Source organism: Squalius cephalus (genome assembly GCF_949319135.1).
Source record: "Squalius cephalus genome assembly, chromosome: 2".
NCBI classification, from domain to species: domain Eukaryota; kingdom Metazoa; phylum Chordata; class Actinopteri; order Cypriniformes; family Leuciscidae; genus Squalius; species Squalius cephalus.
Window position 1 is genome coordinate 20,232,212 of NC_137123.1, and position 17,743 is coordinate 20,249,954.

A 17,743-nucleotide genomic window follows, 5' to 3' on the forward strand; every position below is an offset into this window, starting at 1 on the left:
TCCTGCCTAATAATTCACATAAAACAATACATTGATTTAAATTTTGTGAGACACTTTTTGTTTGGAAAGGCAATATGTGTGGGGGCGTGAATGATCATGAATAATGATGTGGTTCACACCTGAGAAGACAATTACCCGCATAATGAGCCTTTCATTCAGGTGACTTATATCCCAAACATTTGAAAAATTGTGTGCGTTCATCGAGGTGCATTATTCAGTTGGTCTTGATTGTTACCTGACTGGTTTCCCCTGCTTCAGAAGATCTTTTAGGCTTTTTTCATAGTGCTCAGCAACAATAACCAGCCGCTCTGCAAAATAACAAGAAAACAAAGAGTTTAACAACAAAGATAACAAACACGGGAAAAAAACATAATATACATGCCTTTTTGCTATTGTCTGCTGTATTAGGTTAACGTGAGATTTTTTTTTTTTTTTATATGATTATTTTGTGTTTTGGGATAGTTCACCCAAAAATTTTAATTTTCTCATCATTTACTCACCCTCAAGTTGTTCCAAACTTGTATGAGTTTCTTTCTTCTGTTGAACACAAAAGAAGATATTTTGAAGAATGTTGTAAATCAAACAGTTGACGGGAGCCATTGACTTCCATGGTATTTTTTTCATACTATGAAAGTCAATGGCTACCGTCAACTGTTTGATTGCGTTCAACAGACGAAAGAAACTCATACAGGTTTGGAACAACTTAAGGGTGAACTATCCCCTTTAAACTGGGTAATTTGGTTACCGTTCATGGGTGTACTAACTGTGACGTTATTGATAAGGATGGGGAATTGGCTCGCCGACACATGCGTAGCTGTTGTATGCGCAGGAGAAACATGTACAGTGAGTCTCCTTCATTTACAACGGGGGAAATAAGTATTGAACACGTCAACATTTTTCTCAGTAAATATATTTCCAAAGGTGCTATTGACATGAAATTTTCACCAGATGTTGATAACAACCCAAGGAATCAGTACATACAAAGAAACCAAAACAAAATAAGCTCAGAAATTAAGTTATGTGTAATTATGTGAAATGACACAGGGAAAAAGTATTGAACACATGAAGAAAGGGAGGTGCAAAAAGGCATGGAAAGCCAAGACAACAGCTTAAAACTATCAGTAATTAAAAAGCAATCCAGCCCCCTGTCCGTGCAAATTAATAACAGCTGGTTCAGTCCCAACGGATGGCCTACAAAAAGGTCTCATTGCCAAGGTGTCACACAAAACACATCTCATGATGGGTAAAAGCAAAGAGCTGTCTCAAGACCTTCGCAACCTAATTGTTCCAACACATAATGATGGCATTGGTTATAGGCACCATTCTAAGCTTCTGAATGTTCCAGTGAGCACTGTTGGGGCCATAATACGGAAGTGGAAAGACAATCATTTCACCATAAATTTGCCTCGACCAGGTGCTCCTCGCAAGATTTCTGACAGAGGAGTGAAAAGAATAATCAGAAGAGTTGTCCAAGAGCCAAGGACCACTTGTGGAGAGCTTCAAAAAGACCTGCAGATAGCAGGTACTGTGTTCTCAAAGAAAACAGTAAGTAATGCACTCCACCTCCATGGCCTGTATGCACGCTCACCACGCAAGACTCCATTACTGAAGAAAAAAAGCATGTTGAAGCTCGTTTAAAGTTTGCTGCACAACATTTGGAAAAGCCAGGGAAATACTGGGAGAATGTAGTGTGGTCACATGAGAGCAAAATTGAATTGTTTGGATGCCATAATACACACCATGTTTGGAGGAGAAATGGCACTGCACATTACCCTAAAAACACCATACACCTTGGTGTTGACTCTTGGACAACTCTTCTGATTATTCTTTTCACTCCTCTGTCAGAAATCTTGCGAGGAGCACCTGGTCGAGGCAAATTTATGGTGAAATGATTGTCTTTCCACTTCCGTATTATGGCCCCAACAGTGCTCAATGGAACATTCAGAAGCTTAGAATGGTGCCTATAACCAATGCCATCATTATGTGTTGGAACAATTAGGTTGCGAAGGTCTTGAGACAGCTCTTTGCTTTTTACCCATCATGAGATGTGTCTTGTGTGACACCTTGGCAATGAGACCTTTTTGTAGGCCATCCGTTGGGACTGAACCAGCTGTTATTAAATTGCACGGACAGGGGGTTGGATTTCTTTTTAATTACTAATAGGTTTAAGCTGTTGTCTTGGCTTTCCATGCCTTTTTGCACCTCCCTTTCTTCATGTGTTCAATACTTTTTCCCTGTGTCATTTCAAATTATTACACATAACTTAATTTCTGAGCTTATTTGTTTTGGTTTCTTTGGAAATATATTTACTGAGAAAAATGGTGACGTGTTCAATACTTATTTCCCCCGCTGTATATAGTGCTTTATTCAATACAAATTGTTTCAAATCAGATTTGCAGTGATACACAGGAAAATTATGATTTAATGATGCAAACTAACAAACATCAATTCTGCTGTAAAGAAAATAGTGTCATTGTTTAGGTGAAGTCATTGTTCAGGGTTGATTCTGTTCTGTTCAATAATCGTCTAAAGTTCATGGATGAAATGAGTTCAATTCAGCTATAGAGCAGACAACAGTGATGTAATCGTCGTCTCAGTTCAGCTCTCATCCAAAACTAAAGGCATTGATGGTTCCAGCACAGTGAAGAAGAATAAAAAACTAAAAAACTTCTTCCCTAAAGACTTAAAAACTGATTTTCAATATCCTCAGATATGAATATTCCCTCCAGCAAGATGATGACCTGCATTCAAGGTCATTTCTCAAACATGAAAGAAAGTCATAACACTAATAAATCTGCATAATGTCATAAGCACTTCAAACACATGTGTTTGCATACACATGCATCGATCTCATAGGGCACACATGCATGAACCAAAGTGCATTGTGCATGATAAATACTGAACTAACAGCCATAAAGCAAACAAAGATAAAAAGAAACAATCTCGCAAAAGGATTCCGCACATGAATAATGCCATTAAACCACAGAGATAAAAATCACTAGGATAAAAGAGAATAAAACTCTGAAGAGCACCAGAAAACAAAACCAGATTTGACGAGGCATTAAAAGGAAATGGAAAACATTTCAAATTAATGACTTGCAAAAACATGCCATGACATATTTCTTTTAATTTTAATATCTAAAGAGCAGGATGTCCAATAGACAGCTGACTAGATTTGACACCAATCTGGGTAACATTTTACAATAAGGTTTCATTAGTTAACTACACTAACTAAACTAATAATGAACTGCACTTCTACAGCATTTATTAATCTCTGTTAATGTTAATTTCAACATTTACTAATACATTATTCAAATCAAAAGTTGTATTTGTTAATATTAGTTAATGCACCGTGAACTAACATGAACAAACAATGAACAGCTGTTTTTTTATTAACTAACGTTAACAAAGATGAATAAATACTGTAACAAATGTATTGCTCGTAGTTAGTTCATGTTAGTTAATACATTGAACGTTAACAAATTAAACTTTTACCACAATCTGATACATTTTGCACAAAAACTTTCTTGATCTGGAAAGCTCTATTATGATTGGATGACTTTATTTACATAGTGTTTCCTACAGAATGATTGTTTCAAAGCAGTTGTAAACAGGAAAATAACTGTGAATATGGCAAGTTTATCAATTATAAAAAGACTTCAATTTAGGTTATAAAGCAGCTCAATTCAGTTTAATAACAGTGCCAATGTTGCAAAGTTCATCAATTATGAAACGAAACGGTTTACAAGGTGCACTATTGCTAAAACAAGCACTTCTGAGAAAAGCCGACACATTTTTTAAAGATTCTGAGAGAGTAGCCGCATTGTTTTCAAGTTATATCTGTGAAATGAACTGCATTTACTATTATTTGCCGACGGACGGTCTTATTTGGGAATATTTGAGAGAAACACAGTGCACTAAAGCAAAGAAAGCCATGATCATACCATGCTTCCCTCTGGTGATGTCCACATATTGGCACAGTCTGGGATGGGTGATGGTCTTGAGGATCTGGAAGCGTCCCAGGATCTTGATGGAGTTTGGGGTGAGAGGAAGTCCATTGCTGCCACACACATCATGAGGAAGAGGAGAAGCGAAGAAGGTGGAGGCCCCCAGTTCAGCATCTCTGAGGGGCTTCATGATCACCTGATGCTCAACAAACACACTGACACGGAGCACACAATACAGTTACACATCGCTGAATGCTTTTAAGTGATTTACGTACATTACTCTGTCATTTCTGAAATCAGTCAGGATAATGTTTTCTTTTTAAATACAACATAAATAGTTACAACAGTTAATATATCAGGAGAATCATAACACTAAAACGTGTATGTTTCATCTTACAGCATAGCATGATATTTTGTCATTTACATGATTACAACATAAACTAAACCAATAATATTTGACGATATGTAATTGAAACACACTGTACACACATGTATTTCTGCATGCTTGCTTGCGCTTTGAACTGTGAATTACAAAAGCAAAATAAAATCATTAGCATACCTGTTTATCTGAAATGAAAGACTGCTCCATTTGATTCACGTGTCCATTGATAATATTACAGGTATATATTTGTGATTTTGAGAGATCGGTGGAGTCTTCCGGAGACTGTAAACAGCTGAATCGCGTGGCGTGTTTATCCCGCGCCAGCGAACAGCTGAACGACACGTGACCGGTGGCGTCATCACCCGTCGACGCCGGTGAGAGACGAGTGTGTGTGTAGCGTGTGGCTTTATAGCAAAGAAACATACGGTTGCAGTTGTATGTGAGTACTAGTTCACGAATAAATGTTTTGTTTATATGTCTATGTAATGTATTATGAATGTAACTCTCTGTTATAGAGCTGTAGACGTACAAATATGCCGTGTTGACCAACATGTGAGAAGTGACAGTCAGCACTGTATCTATAAAAAGACAATAATGTCATGATGATCCCCCTGTATGAATGTCACTACTCATATTATGGCACATTATGGTTAAATGTTCATTAAATAGGGTTAAAAAGTGAAACTGGTTTATCATAATGTATGACATTGCTTTCTGTCTTTACTTTCACTTGCAGTGTATGGTCTGTCAAACTAGTTCATTCACCTCTTCTGTATTGTATTTAAAAAAACATGTATTTTTAAAGTTTTTTCTGTATATATCCGACCGTTTCAGTTAAAATACATGGTAACACTTTGTTTTACAGTGTGTGTTGCACGTTACATGTAGTTACTACAGTAATTATTACTATAATGGTGCATGCAACTAACCCTAAACCACTCCCTATCCCTATAGTAAGTACATGTAGTTAATTATATATAAACTTCAAATCAAGTGTAACCAAATACATAATTGCAATTAATGTAGCAAATGTACAGTGCAATGTGTCCTATTATTCTTATATTGCATGATTATACTTTTGCGTAGGCCACATATATATGACTGAAAGCCTTTTAACATAGAGTCCAGTTGCATAAAACATTTCCTACTTTACAAATCAGTCAAGTGACTTATAGCATGGAGGTGTTGTAAACCTTAATAAGTGTCATAGATGTGTATATAAATCAGAAGTCCTTTATCTTAAAATGGGCATAATATGTTGGTTTTGCAAACCTTAAACTTAACAAATAGATTGAATAAGTATATAATAATAATTGTAATAAAGCATAAATTAAAGTTGTTTTGGGTTCCTAATATGCAGTTATTTCAGGGACAATTACTGTTACATAGAATCATTCCTGTGGGATGCGAGTAGTTCCGATAGTTGAGTATTTCTTAAAGATGAGTAGCAGAGAATGAAGTCTTTATTGCGATATGACTGGGGCCGGTGGCCAATGGAAACGCTGACACAAGTGCGTGGTCGTTATCTCCTCGCCATTCAGACTTGCATGAATGTGACAGCTGCTCCTGTAAGAGTTCGCTGGTGTCGGATGTAATACATGGCCTTAAATGTCTTCAAGAGCACTGATGTTTTCATGGTTCCTTTCACAGATGCCGTTTTGGTTGCATTTCACAAATTTTATATCCGTTGCATGGCTTACATTCTCATTTATTGGCTGTCATGCGATGCCGGTGACCACTGCTGAAGCGGATTATAGGAAAACGGTGACAACCGAGCTTTTTGGAAATGTTTTTGGAAGTGTTTTGGGCTCCGGCTCGGCCCCGGGACACGTTTTCAGGGGTTATGCAAATGAAAACAGTCCTGTCATGGAGCTCATAAATTCGTCCACCACAGGCCCATTTAAAGCAGTTCAAGAACTTCAAAAACAAGAGACTTTGATCCACGATATTATCAACTCCAGCTTTTTTGTGTTTCTAATTTCCTCATCTGAACTCTCTGTTTTCATCCCGCGCCAGCTGTTGTTTTCCAGCACCACCCTGCACTGTGTGTTATGATGTGTTCTTCTCTTTTCCTACGCCTTGTAAAAAATCCCTTAGTCCTTTTGCAGGGGATGAGCCGAAGCCAAATGTGTAATGTGTCCATGTTCCTTCACCAGCTGTCTTTTGACTGGATGGGAATTGTTGTTTGATCCATTGTGGACCCAAAGAGGATTCCTCAATCAAAACGCTTTTATAGTGGCGGCAGGGGCCGAGAGGACAGTGACGCAATCGTGCAGGATTTGTCTCCTCGTGGGACATGAGAACACACACATTTAGATGCCACATGGCTTGATTTCCATCCTCTTCCTTGTTCGGGAATATGGTTGTTGACGAACTTCAACTTGGCGATTCAATGGCGATACTGAAGTGAGAATGCAAAATAGGGTTCATTGGGAATAGGATGGAGAATGTACTCTTTGATGAGGTTTTCACATGTTGTTTGGCGTCTAGCCGATCTATTGTTAAGCATCTGGCTGGTGTCAGACGTTTCATTATGATTCCCCTTCATGGAAGGGGATTAGGACAGAAAGTTGGCCACATATCGGTATAAATTACAAATTAAAGCACCGTGTAAAGTTTGCCAAAACACCTCATGTTTATGAGCGCCAAAGATCTGAAAGATCTCATTTAAAGAGGTCATGCTCTCTCGAGTGCCGCATATTCCCAAGCACAGATAGGATGTCCCAGAGGATCTTTTTTTTTTTAAGCATGTTTATGAGTGACTAAGAGTTCCTACCGCGTTTGATCTTTCCCTTTGGCTTGTTTTTCCAGGTTCCTGGTTCGATCTCTTTTCAGGATGTCTGGCCACACACCCTCACTCATGAGACTGGAACAGAAGGCTGCGGAGGCTGAGCAGCTCATCGAATACCTCAAGCAGCAGGTCCAGCTGCTGAAAGAGAAAGCCAGTAAGCGGATGCATGAGGCGTGCATGTGTGTGTTCATCACGGGTCACTGAGAAATACAAATGCTAGAGATGATGAAAAGTAGAAAATCTAGTTCAAATGCAAGTGCCAACATTCGCTTTCATGGAGGTTTCATACATTTATTACCAAAAAAAAAAGTTAAGCAGAAATATTCAAATAGAAATGTATACTTTTATTCAGATTAAATTGATCAAAGTTGACAGTAAAGACATATTACAAAAGATGTATTACTTCAAAGAAATGCTGTTTTTTTTTCTCTCTTATTCAAAGAATGCTGAAAATTTATGAAGAAGCGCCACTATTTTCAACATTGATAATAATTAGAAATGTTTCTTGAGCAGCAAATCCTCATATTAGAAAGATTTCTGAAGGATCATGTGACACTGAAGACTTGAGTAATGATGCTGAAAATGTATTTAATGTAATATTAAAATTACTGTATTTTTTCTTTCAAATAAATGCAGCTTGGGTGAGTATAATAGACTTCAAAAACATGAAAAAAAGACTTACCGACCCCAAACTTTTGAACGGTAAAAAATAAAATGCCTTTGTGTGTTGCTTAAAGCACAAAAACTTTCCTAAATTTCCTTTATAAAAGGAATAGTTCTCCCATAAATGAAAACTTTAATTTATAATTTACTCACCCTCAAGTATGTGTATGAATTTCTCTCTTTTTTCTGCTGAACACAAAAGGAAGATATTTTGAAGAATGTCGGTAACCAAACAGTTGATTTCCCCATTGACTTCCATAGTATTTATTTTCCATGCTATGGAAGTCAATGGGCCATGGACCTGTTTCGTTACCGACATTCTTCAAAATATCTTCTTTTGTGTTCAGCAGAAGAAAGAAATTCATACAGGTTTGAAACAACTTAAGGGTGAGTAAATGAGGACAGAATTTCCATTTTTGGGTGAACTATCCCTTCAATAATATTTTAAACAGGACTGCATCCTCATCTGTCACTTCTGAATTGATGTGTGTTTGTCTTGTTCTAATAAATGTTGTTTTGTGTAGTTGTGCAGGCCACAGTGAAAGAGGAGAAGAAACTGATGGTGGAGAACGCCAAGCTCAAGAAGGACATTGAGGACCTGAAGAAACAACTTTTTGAAATGGAAAGAAGTAGAGGAGGTATAATATCACATAACACACTATTCTTGCTGATGTTCTTTAAATAATGAAGTACTAAGATGCTGTACTTGAAAACATACTGTAACTTTTACAATTCAAAACTTCTACAGTCCAGAATTAAACGCATCAACACATGACCACCCACATTTAAACATCAATGATGCCTGCTGGGTGGTCAGAAACTCCTAAACACAGGACTAATGTTAAAAATAAAATATGAAAAAGTTAGCCAGACTGTTTCTTGTTATATTCATAGTTAGTTACAGGTGGTATTAGAGGGAGGGACATTCTCATTCTTGAGAGCATTTGAGTGGATACAAATCTGTGCAGTGCAAGATGAGTGTTAATATAGTGCCTTCAAATTAGTAAACAAACCTTCACCTTGTGGTGAGTATTTGGGATTGTTTTTCTAATGATTGTTCTTCGCAGTGGAAGAGGTGGCCATGCCTTCAGCGGGGCCCAGCATCCAGTGTGTCTCTAAACTGACAGCCGCAGAGCCCCCCGCCCCAGCACCCCCTTCTGCTCCCGCCACAAAAACACCACCTGCCAAAAACAACGATGACGCGAAAAAGATGAAAGCTGAGAAGAAGGGTAAGCATACTTTTGAGATTATTAGTATGACATTTCCTTTTATAACAGTTCATCTCTGCAGTGGCAAAGTTTCCAGGCATTCCTGTTGATTCATTTGCAACACCATCCACCATCCAAAGCCACCAAAATAGGCTTTCAATAAGACTTGCTTGCCTATAGAAAAAAAAAAAAATCACCTTTCTCTATAGGCAGCCAAGTTTTATTGAAAGCCTATTTTGGCATTAAATGCATAATTACACAGTAACACCTTAAAATAAAGCTCTGACAATGCAAACGTTTTGGATGGTGTTGCAAATGAATCAACAGGAAACTTTGCCCAATTGGTAGGAAAACTTCAACACCCACGATGCACTTGGGCATGTTGGAGTCCAAGGCCACTCCCTTCAGTCTGCTACCAAAATGTCAAATACCGCCTTGCTTTAGTAGGACATGCTACTTAGCAAACTTTTAGTCATAATGGTGTTAACTTGTATTGTTCCCGCGTGAAAGAATTCAAAAAGTGAACGTTTAGCAGGAGTGAGTTACTATCGGTTTCCAGTGAAGGATCCTGCGCATTGTTGGCAGCGTCTAAAAGCTGCAAAGAATCGTAAATACGGACAGAACGGCGCAATGGAAAATCTGAAAAACCTCCGTGTTTTATTGTCAACTTCAAACTGGATGACCACAAACAGAGTTTTAGGCCAAACGGAGGGGAAAAACGGAAAGAAACTGCAGTTTTGTCATTTCCGCCCGTACAGGTAAGAAAGCTTCCATTTTTACCATAATTATGTTTAAAGAGTAGACAGAGTGCGATATAATATATATGCGATAGGGCTAAACCTAGTTTTTTGCTAAACAAATAACTGTTCTGTTAATATTAACCCTCTGTCGATCCGACTGTCCATGGACAGGGATACAAAAATGTGTTATAATCTGTAGTTTTCACGAAAGCCCTGGAACTAGGTTTTGCGTCACACGGTGGACTTTTCCGACAAATAAACGTGATTTTTTTCATTGCGGAGAATAAGTAAATAATTGTTTACAATTAGGGCTGTCAAACGATTAATCGCATCCAAAATAAAAGTTTGTGTTTACATAATTTATGTCTGTGTACGGAGTATAATTATTTTCTATATATAAATACACACACATGCATATATATATTTAAGAAAATGTGTTATTTATATATAAAATATTTATATATAATATAAATTATATATAATATAAATATATATATACAGTATATACATGCAAATATTTCTTAAATATATCCATGCATGTGTGTGCATTTATATATAGAAAATAATTATACTCCGTACACACACATGTATTATGTAAAAACAAACTTTTATTTTGGATGCGATTAATCGTTTGACAGCCCTATTTACAATACAAGGCGGGTCGCAAATCGGTGAAGTTACTGGGCAGTATTAATTAGGTTTAGGACAAGGACACTGTAAAATAAAGTGTCTATAACAGGACCATGATTATGGCTTAATATTTAGGGTAGGCTATCGTGTCTAGGGGCGAATTGAATTTTTGGGGAATATGTGAATGATTTACTCCAGTGTTCCTCAACTGGTGGGTCGCGGAGTGTGCAGTCAAAGAAACGATAACAAACGTGATTTTCGGATGCAAGACTTTTATTTTGAAAGACGTGCATGAAAGCTGTTATCTCTCCTGCAGTATCTGCGGTCAGATGAGATGTTGTCAGGCTATATGTCAGTGTCAGAAGTAATGCCGTGCAATCAATGCATTTGCACAGTTTGAGAAGAGACCAGATGCAGGTCAAACTCATTTGGGTTACAATCGGATCTGAAGGCAAACCAGATTTAAAGACGTCACTATTGTCTTCGGGTTGTTATATTTCATAAGTATTCATATCCTAAAGAATAGAGCATATGATATTAATCAGATTTCCTTTCATGGTTATTTATTATGAAAATGATTTTCATTTCAAATCACTTAAACCCCTTCAACTTGGGAACACTTTGTTCATACTGTATCTGAGTACAAAAATCGCAGATCATGTTTGTGCAATATTGGGCTGAGGGAAAAACAAGTTAACTTGTGTGTTTCTCTGACATTCCTGTGGGCCAGATGTCAAAAGCAGTTTAATAATTCTCAAGTGTGCCTCTCCTCCTTCAGTGTTGATGAATGCTGTGTTTCGGCGTGGATGAAAGCCTCTCCTGCACCTGTATTTCATGCATATCTCTTTCTTGGCAGAGCTATGTGGCTCGTCACATTAAGAGGACTTGGAGGAATCTTGGCACGTTTTCTTCTAGACTTAAATTAGGGCTGTGTGATTAATCAAAATCACAATTGAAATCATAAAAACCACAAAAGCCTGTGATCGAATTAATTATATACAGGGTCTGCATGCAAAAGTGAAGGGTCGTCTACTACACTCGTTTTTTCCTCTTTAAAGGTTTGGAATAAAAAGCTGTTGACAACTTTACGTGGAATTTAAAAGGTGTTCTGAGAAAGCGAAGAGGGTTTTACCAGGTCGTATTGCAATGCTACGTGAAAGTGAATAATTGTGGAAAAAATAAAACATTTATACTGGGACTTTCCACAAAAATAAAATGCATTTTGGTGCATTTCTGTGACTTTTTCAAGCGTTAAAGTCAAACATTAAACGAGATATGTTAGATGAAACTGATATGAAACTGGCATGAAAATATTTAAATACATCAAATGTCTGTATAAAATAAATACAGTTTACAGTCAACAAGGTCAAACCTTTGAGACCAAAATTACTTTTTATGGGTAAGAAGGTAATTTAGGTCATCTGTAAACTGATTTTAGTTTTTACTGTCACTTGATAAAAGTATCCTTGCTAAATAAAAGTATTAATTTTTAAAGAAATTTCAATGACCCCAAACTTTTGAACTGTAGCGCTTGTATAGGCTAGCCATTTTCATTTCAAGATTTGTAGGGTGGTGGTCCAAAACAGTGTCCCCTCACCTCATATGTCCGGAAACAGTGATAAAGTTGTACACTTTTTCAAAAGACTGGTGTGATTAGAAACAAACGCCATACTGAAGCCATTGTTGGCAGAGTTTTTTCGGGAAAAGCTCGTAAAACAGATCAGAAATGACAAGCCTGGATAATTTACATGGCTTGAAAAGTGTCCCAACAGCTCCCTGGGGAACAATGTGCAAAGCTAAAAATATCTATCAAAGAGCTGCCTTAAAAACACCTCACAAACTAAAGGCACATTTCCTCCGGGTCGACGTGTACTGTAATAAAACCCCAGAATGACACGGTGTGCTGAGGTTGCTGCAATGTCTGTGACAGCAGTACATACACAGCTTGTGCTTTTCACAGATATTTATAGTGTGTTATTTGATGATTCATAATTTAGCAATTCCGTTTCGATTTACAAACACAAAATGATCTGAAAGACACATTCTGATGCGCTTTTGGTCCAGGTGAGAAGAAAGAGAAGAAGCCGGCGGCGCCGCCTCAGGAAGAGGCAAAAGTTGACGTGTCCCGACTGGATTTGCGGGTGGGCCGCATCATCAGCGCAGAGAAGCACCCTGATGCCGACTCTCTCTACGTTGAGCAGGTGGATGTGGGCGACGCGGCTCCACGCACTGTTGTCAGTGGCCTGGTCAAACACATCCCTCTGGAGCAGGTATCCATATCCAACACCTGTGTTTATCACGGAAATCACTGAAATGCAACGCATCATTTATCGCATTTATAACGTGCCTTAATTCGTTTCGTAATTACACTTGTTTGGTTTGGTTTTTTCAGTTATTATCAGTGCATTGAATTTTCATTGTCAGATCTGACTGATTATGCAATTTTCAGTTTGCTTAAACTAAAATTAAAAGCCCACTGAAGTGTCTTGGAACGCGCAGCTTTGTATAGAGCTGGTAAGTCCCGCCCATCCGTAAAACCCCACTGGACCTCTAGGTTGAAAAATCGTCAATGCAAGTGAATGGGAGAAAATAATTATTTTCTGGTCCCGTTTGAATTGTGCCATGAATGTGAACATGTGTTGTCTGTGAATTTTTTATATAATTTTTCATGTTACGAGTTTGACAGTATATGGTATGATTCTTCGGCTAGCAGTTGTGGAAAAGACATAACGAGAAAGACCACATGTCGCCTATGTGATGTCACCCCATAAAGTTGACTTACCCGTGGTTTTCGCCAACCTCAACGATTTTGTCCTCTCCCTGAAAGAAGGCGGTGAAGTGCACCAAAGACACAGGCATGTTTAGCGGGATCCGTGAGCTAGTGTCCGTGTGCGAGTGGTGTTGACGTTTCAAACGCGTCGAAAGCAGCGAAGAGTTGTAGTCCACAAAGTGCTCTCACACAAAGTCTAACCGTATCAAACTTCTACACGCTAAATTGTAGCATTCTTTACACGAAAAATTATATAAAAAATTCACAGACAACATATGTTCAGATTCATGGCACAATTCAAACGGGACCAGAAAATAATTATTTTCTCCCATTCACTTGCATTGATGATTTTTCAACCTAGAGGTCCAGTGGGGTTAGCGGGAGGGGCGGTACTTACCAGCTCTATAATGCGTTGACATAATTTTGACTGAAACAGGAAGCTAAGGCGAGACATATTGAATGTTTTAAAAAAAAACTTACATTTTGATTTCAGGGTGTCTTTAAATTGTCCCTCCAGTTACATTTGTCTTCAGTAAATTGAAAGAAATATCATTTACTCTTTATTTTATGGTAATGCTGCTACAGTGTAATTACACAAATAAGTACTGAGTACTTTAATTAACCATAGTACTTACTGTAGTTTAAGGACAGTACTATTGTTTAACTGTTGAAGCTTACTTATTTAATTATGCATAATGTACTGTTATTACATGCAAGTGTCACCTTGAATTAAAATTAAACACGAATCATGCACGAAACAAACTGAATCATGGCCAGATCTCCAGTAAAAAAATCTAATTTGTAATCAAGCTAATATTTACACCCCTACTAGACTGTTATGCAATAGTCTGAAGTTACATGAACACTGTACGCCTCGCTGTTGTACCTGAGAGCAATCTTTGTTTGCCATAAAAAAGAATGCTTTTGTTGATTAGGTGTTATGTGTCAGAATATTGTGAAGGGGGATATTTCAGTTTTACCGTTCTCATATAAAACGTCTGCACTAGCACGATTCATGCGGGTCCATAAACCTGCTCCATGCAGACAGAACGGTCTCCTGTGTTTTATTTTCCAGAACCCCGAGTTTATGATTTGTTTAGGGGATTCCTAGCAGCTCGTCAGAAATTCTAATTACACCTATAAAACGCATCTGTTTCCTTCATTCATTTAATCGTGTAGGGTTTCCACCCCTCTGGTTATGACTACATCACAGTTGCTTTATGTATGTTTGTGCATTTATAGAGTTGAAATGATAATGAATGTCCACAGTTCGTTAAATACAGGATTTGAGATGAATGAGATTGCATGTATTGAGTTTATTAATTTTGTTAGGGGTCTGTTTTGTTCTGCCTCCCTTGTTCTTGGTTATAAAAACGAATAATTCAGCTATTATGAAGTTGCCCAGCTGTTCCTTATTATGCAGTATGTTGTTGATATTTTTGGACCATTGCATAATTTCTCTTTCTGCCATGCAATAAAAAGTTCAACATTTAATTGATCGTGATTCCTCATGCTGGATTCCTCCATCTTCAGATGCAGAATCGTATGGCTGTGCTGCTATGCAACCTGAAGCCTGCTAAGATGAGAGGCGTGTTGTCTCAGGCCATGGTCATGTGTGCCAGCTCTCCGGAGAAAGTTGAAATCCTGGATCCCCCGAGTGGAGCCGTGGCTGGAGACAGGGTTTCCGTCCAGGGCTTCCCAGGTAACGTTTCATATTAATACACAAACGTACTGCAATGAAAAACGAGATTACCTCTATCTCTACCTCTTATTCTGCTTCATAGAGCCCATCTGAATGCCTCATGCTGGTTTATTAAAGGAATATCTCTCATAAAAATCAAAGTTCTGCTATGATTTACTCGCCCTCGTTTCATTTCGAAACCAGTATGAGTTTCTTTCTTCAATGAGAGACGAAAGTAGACGTTAGGCAAAATGTTGACGCTGCTCTTTTCAAAAACACAAACAAAAATGAAACGAGCATATGGTGACCAGCAACTGTCATGATCTAAAAACTGCATTCAAATATCATAAAATTGATTTATATAACACATGCACTGTATTCCAAGATTTCTGAAGCCATATAAAAGCTTCTTTTGCATCTTTGACCTGCCACAATATCTTGTTAGGATGAAGATTTTACAGGTTGGCCATTTGATATGTCATTCAAATGGTCTCTTTCTTCCAGTCCACGTTCAGCTATAATAAGCTGTAATGTAATCCAGCCTTCTCATGTCGGTAGTCAAACATCTTGCTATGCCACTATAGGGGGTACAGATTCTCAAGGCTGTTGTTTAACCGCAATTGTCCCTTTGAAAGAAGATCTTTCAGTAATGAACTTGATGTTCCGTGTTTCTTAACTGGAATGCACTGCACAACACTAGGCATTATACATACACTAAATGACTGGATCACATGCAACCAGATTTTCAAGTCGTTGAGAACACGAACTCGCGCAGAAACGTGTGCCTCGTGACAAATGAAAACAATGTGCTCTAAAATCAGCTCAAAATATCGAACATGTTGGATCGCCTCGTATTCTGTGCCCATCACACACTATGCAATTTCTGTAAAATCTCTGTGCTCTGCGTTCCCAAAATCTGCAGACTGGCCATAACTAGCATTCGACTTGACTGCAATGACACGATTGGATGAGAACTGAACTGAGCTGGATGATGACATCACTGTTTTCTCCAGAGATGCTTTATTGCTGAATTGAACTCATTTCATAATTTATTAACTTTACACAGTTATTGAACCGAACTGAATCAACACTGAACTGATTTCAACCGTCTTTTTAGAGCCGATTTACAGCAGAATGGAATTTTTTCCTGTTTATCACTGTAAATCTGCTTTGAAACAATCTGTATTTGAAATAATGTGCTATATAAATAAAGGTCACTTGACTTGTTGACAAAAATCTGGAAAAAGTTGCGTAGCGTATTCAAGCTTTTAGTTGTTTGCATTCATCTACATAAGCTGCTAATATTCTTTTCCCATTAAAAATAAAGAGCAAATTCCTCAGTGCTTTGGGGAAAACCTCACAAACAATCCAAATTGTATTCTCAAGATGCGAAATATGGTGGATCTGGCATGCATGCGATTTGGAAGAGTGCAGCGTTCGTGTTTGAGCACAATAACTAACGGGAAGATTCCCAGGATTTGTGTGAATGTGGAGCGCGGAGGTGGACCATCTGCACAGGACACAGTGAGAATAATGTCTCTTTCACCGTCCCAGCTCTTCCTCGTGTTTCCTTTTGGCTGAAAAAGCCTAAGATGTTGTCCCGTTTTTCTTTTTTTTTCTTTTTCACAGTAAATCACAGTTGTTGTTCGAACACAAAGCACGTAGCAGGAATAAGGCAGTTCTCCAAATTCCTCCAGTTGTTGGGAGTCATAAAATGACATTTACAACAACAGCAAAATGGCTATAATAACACAATAATTACAGGGAGAGGGATTACAGACACCAATTTTTATATTATGTCTTTTACTTCCTTTTCTACTCTTTCTTCTTGTGTTCTGCTTGTTCTTTTTATGAATTGCCATGCAATTATTTGATATTCTCCCATGCAAAAGTCTCTGGGATTTCATTTAAATCTCATATTTGTTGAGGTTTATTTCTTGCATGCATCTGTACCTGTCCTGTAGTCATTAAAAGTAATGCGGGACAGACTGTGACCTTTCTTTGTTTGTACTGTTATGGTGGTTGTGAAAAGGTCAGCACTAGAATATTAGACGCATAAAACCAGGATCCCTGTCTGCATTCAAATCAAGTGTTTGGATTCATTTTGGTTTGATTTATGTCTGCTTATTGTAGGTAGTAGCAAAAACAGGTGTCTTTATCTGGTTTCCATGAGCCCTTGAGTTTTGGAGCATCTTGCTTTGGCTTGATTTTAATGGAACGGAGAAACTCGTTCTAGATTCATTATGAATCAGTCTGTTGAAGTGGATGTTAATGACACCCCAAGATGATTTCAAAACCGGCTTTGTTTTCAGTGTTTTTACAGCTGTTGGGAAAACTAATCACTAATGAGTAATGACAATTTTTTTTTTTTTTTTTTTTTTTTTTTTTTTTGGTCTAGGTGAGCCTGACAAGGAGCTGAACCCTAAGAAGAAAGTGTGGGAGCAGGTCCAGCCAGACTTGCGCACCGATGACCAATGTGTGGCCACTTACAAGGGCGCTGCCTTCGAGGTCGCTGGCAAAGGAGTGTGCAAAGCTCAGACAATGAGTAACAGCGGTATCAAATAGAAGCTTCTGGGTGATTTCCTTCAGTGAGAAGGCTGATTTTCTAACCTCTAGAGTCTAGACCTCTCTAACTATGCTGAATGAAGGGACACGTTTGAGAATAATAAAGTCTTTAAATATTTTCTTTCGAATGTCTTTATTTCTTGGTATGTATACACTGAACTGTCAATAGATACGTTTCTTTTGGTAACACTTTACAATAAGGTCTCATTTGTTAATATTACTTAATTTATTAACTAACGATGAGCAGTACATTTGTTACTGTATGTATTCATTTTCGTTAATGTTAGTTAATAAAAATAGTTTGTTAATTCACAGTGCATTAACTAATGTTATACCATGGTCTGGGTGAATACACGATTCTGATTG

The 17,743-nt window shown here is 37.8% G+C and overlaps 2 protein-coding genes across 3 annotated transcripts in view; one reads left to right on the forward strand and one right to left on the reverse strand.

The window, feature by feature from the left end:
• Positions 1–7,270, reverse strand: part of tbck (TBC1 domain containing kinase) — a 60,905-nt gene extending 53,635 nt beyond the window's left edge. Inside the window, exons 1-3 of one of the 2 annotated variants that reach the window (XM_079864726.1) lie at positions 7,106–7,270; positions 3,945–4,162; positions 236–308 (exon numbers count right to left, since the gene is read on the reverse strand). In XM_079864726.1, the coding sequence (XP_079720852.1) occupies positions 236–308; positions 3,945–4,162; positions 7,106–7,230 (416 nt within the window). In that variant the 5' untranslated portion in view covers positions 7,231–7,270. Of the gene's footprint in view, positions 1–235; positions 309–3,944; positions 4,163–4,506; positions 4,765–7,105 lie in introns of those variants that run through there. The other variant, XM_079864727.1, reaches the window with a different exon arrangement.
• Positions 7,271–7,342: 72 nt separating this feature from the next.
• aimp1a (aminoacyl tRNA synthetase complex interacting multifunctional protein 1a) lies at positions 7,343–17,377 on the forward strand (the record flags this gene model as incomplete). Its single annotated transcript, XM_079855403.1, has 6 exons — positions 7,343–7,352; positions 8,308–8,421; positions 8,851–9,012; positions 12,426–12,631; positions 14,665–14,833; positions 17,211–17,377. 6 exons carry the CDS (start codon positions 7,343–7,345, stop codon positions 17,375–17,377), a joined length of 828 nt encoding a protein of 275 aa, XP_079711529.1.
• Positions 17,378–17,743: the final 366 nt, after the last annotated feature.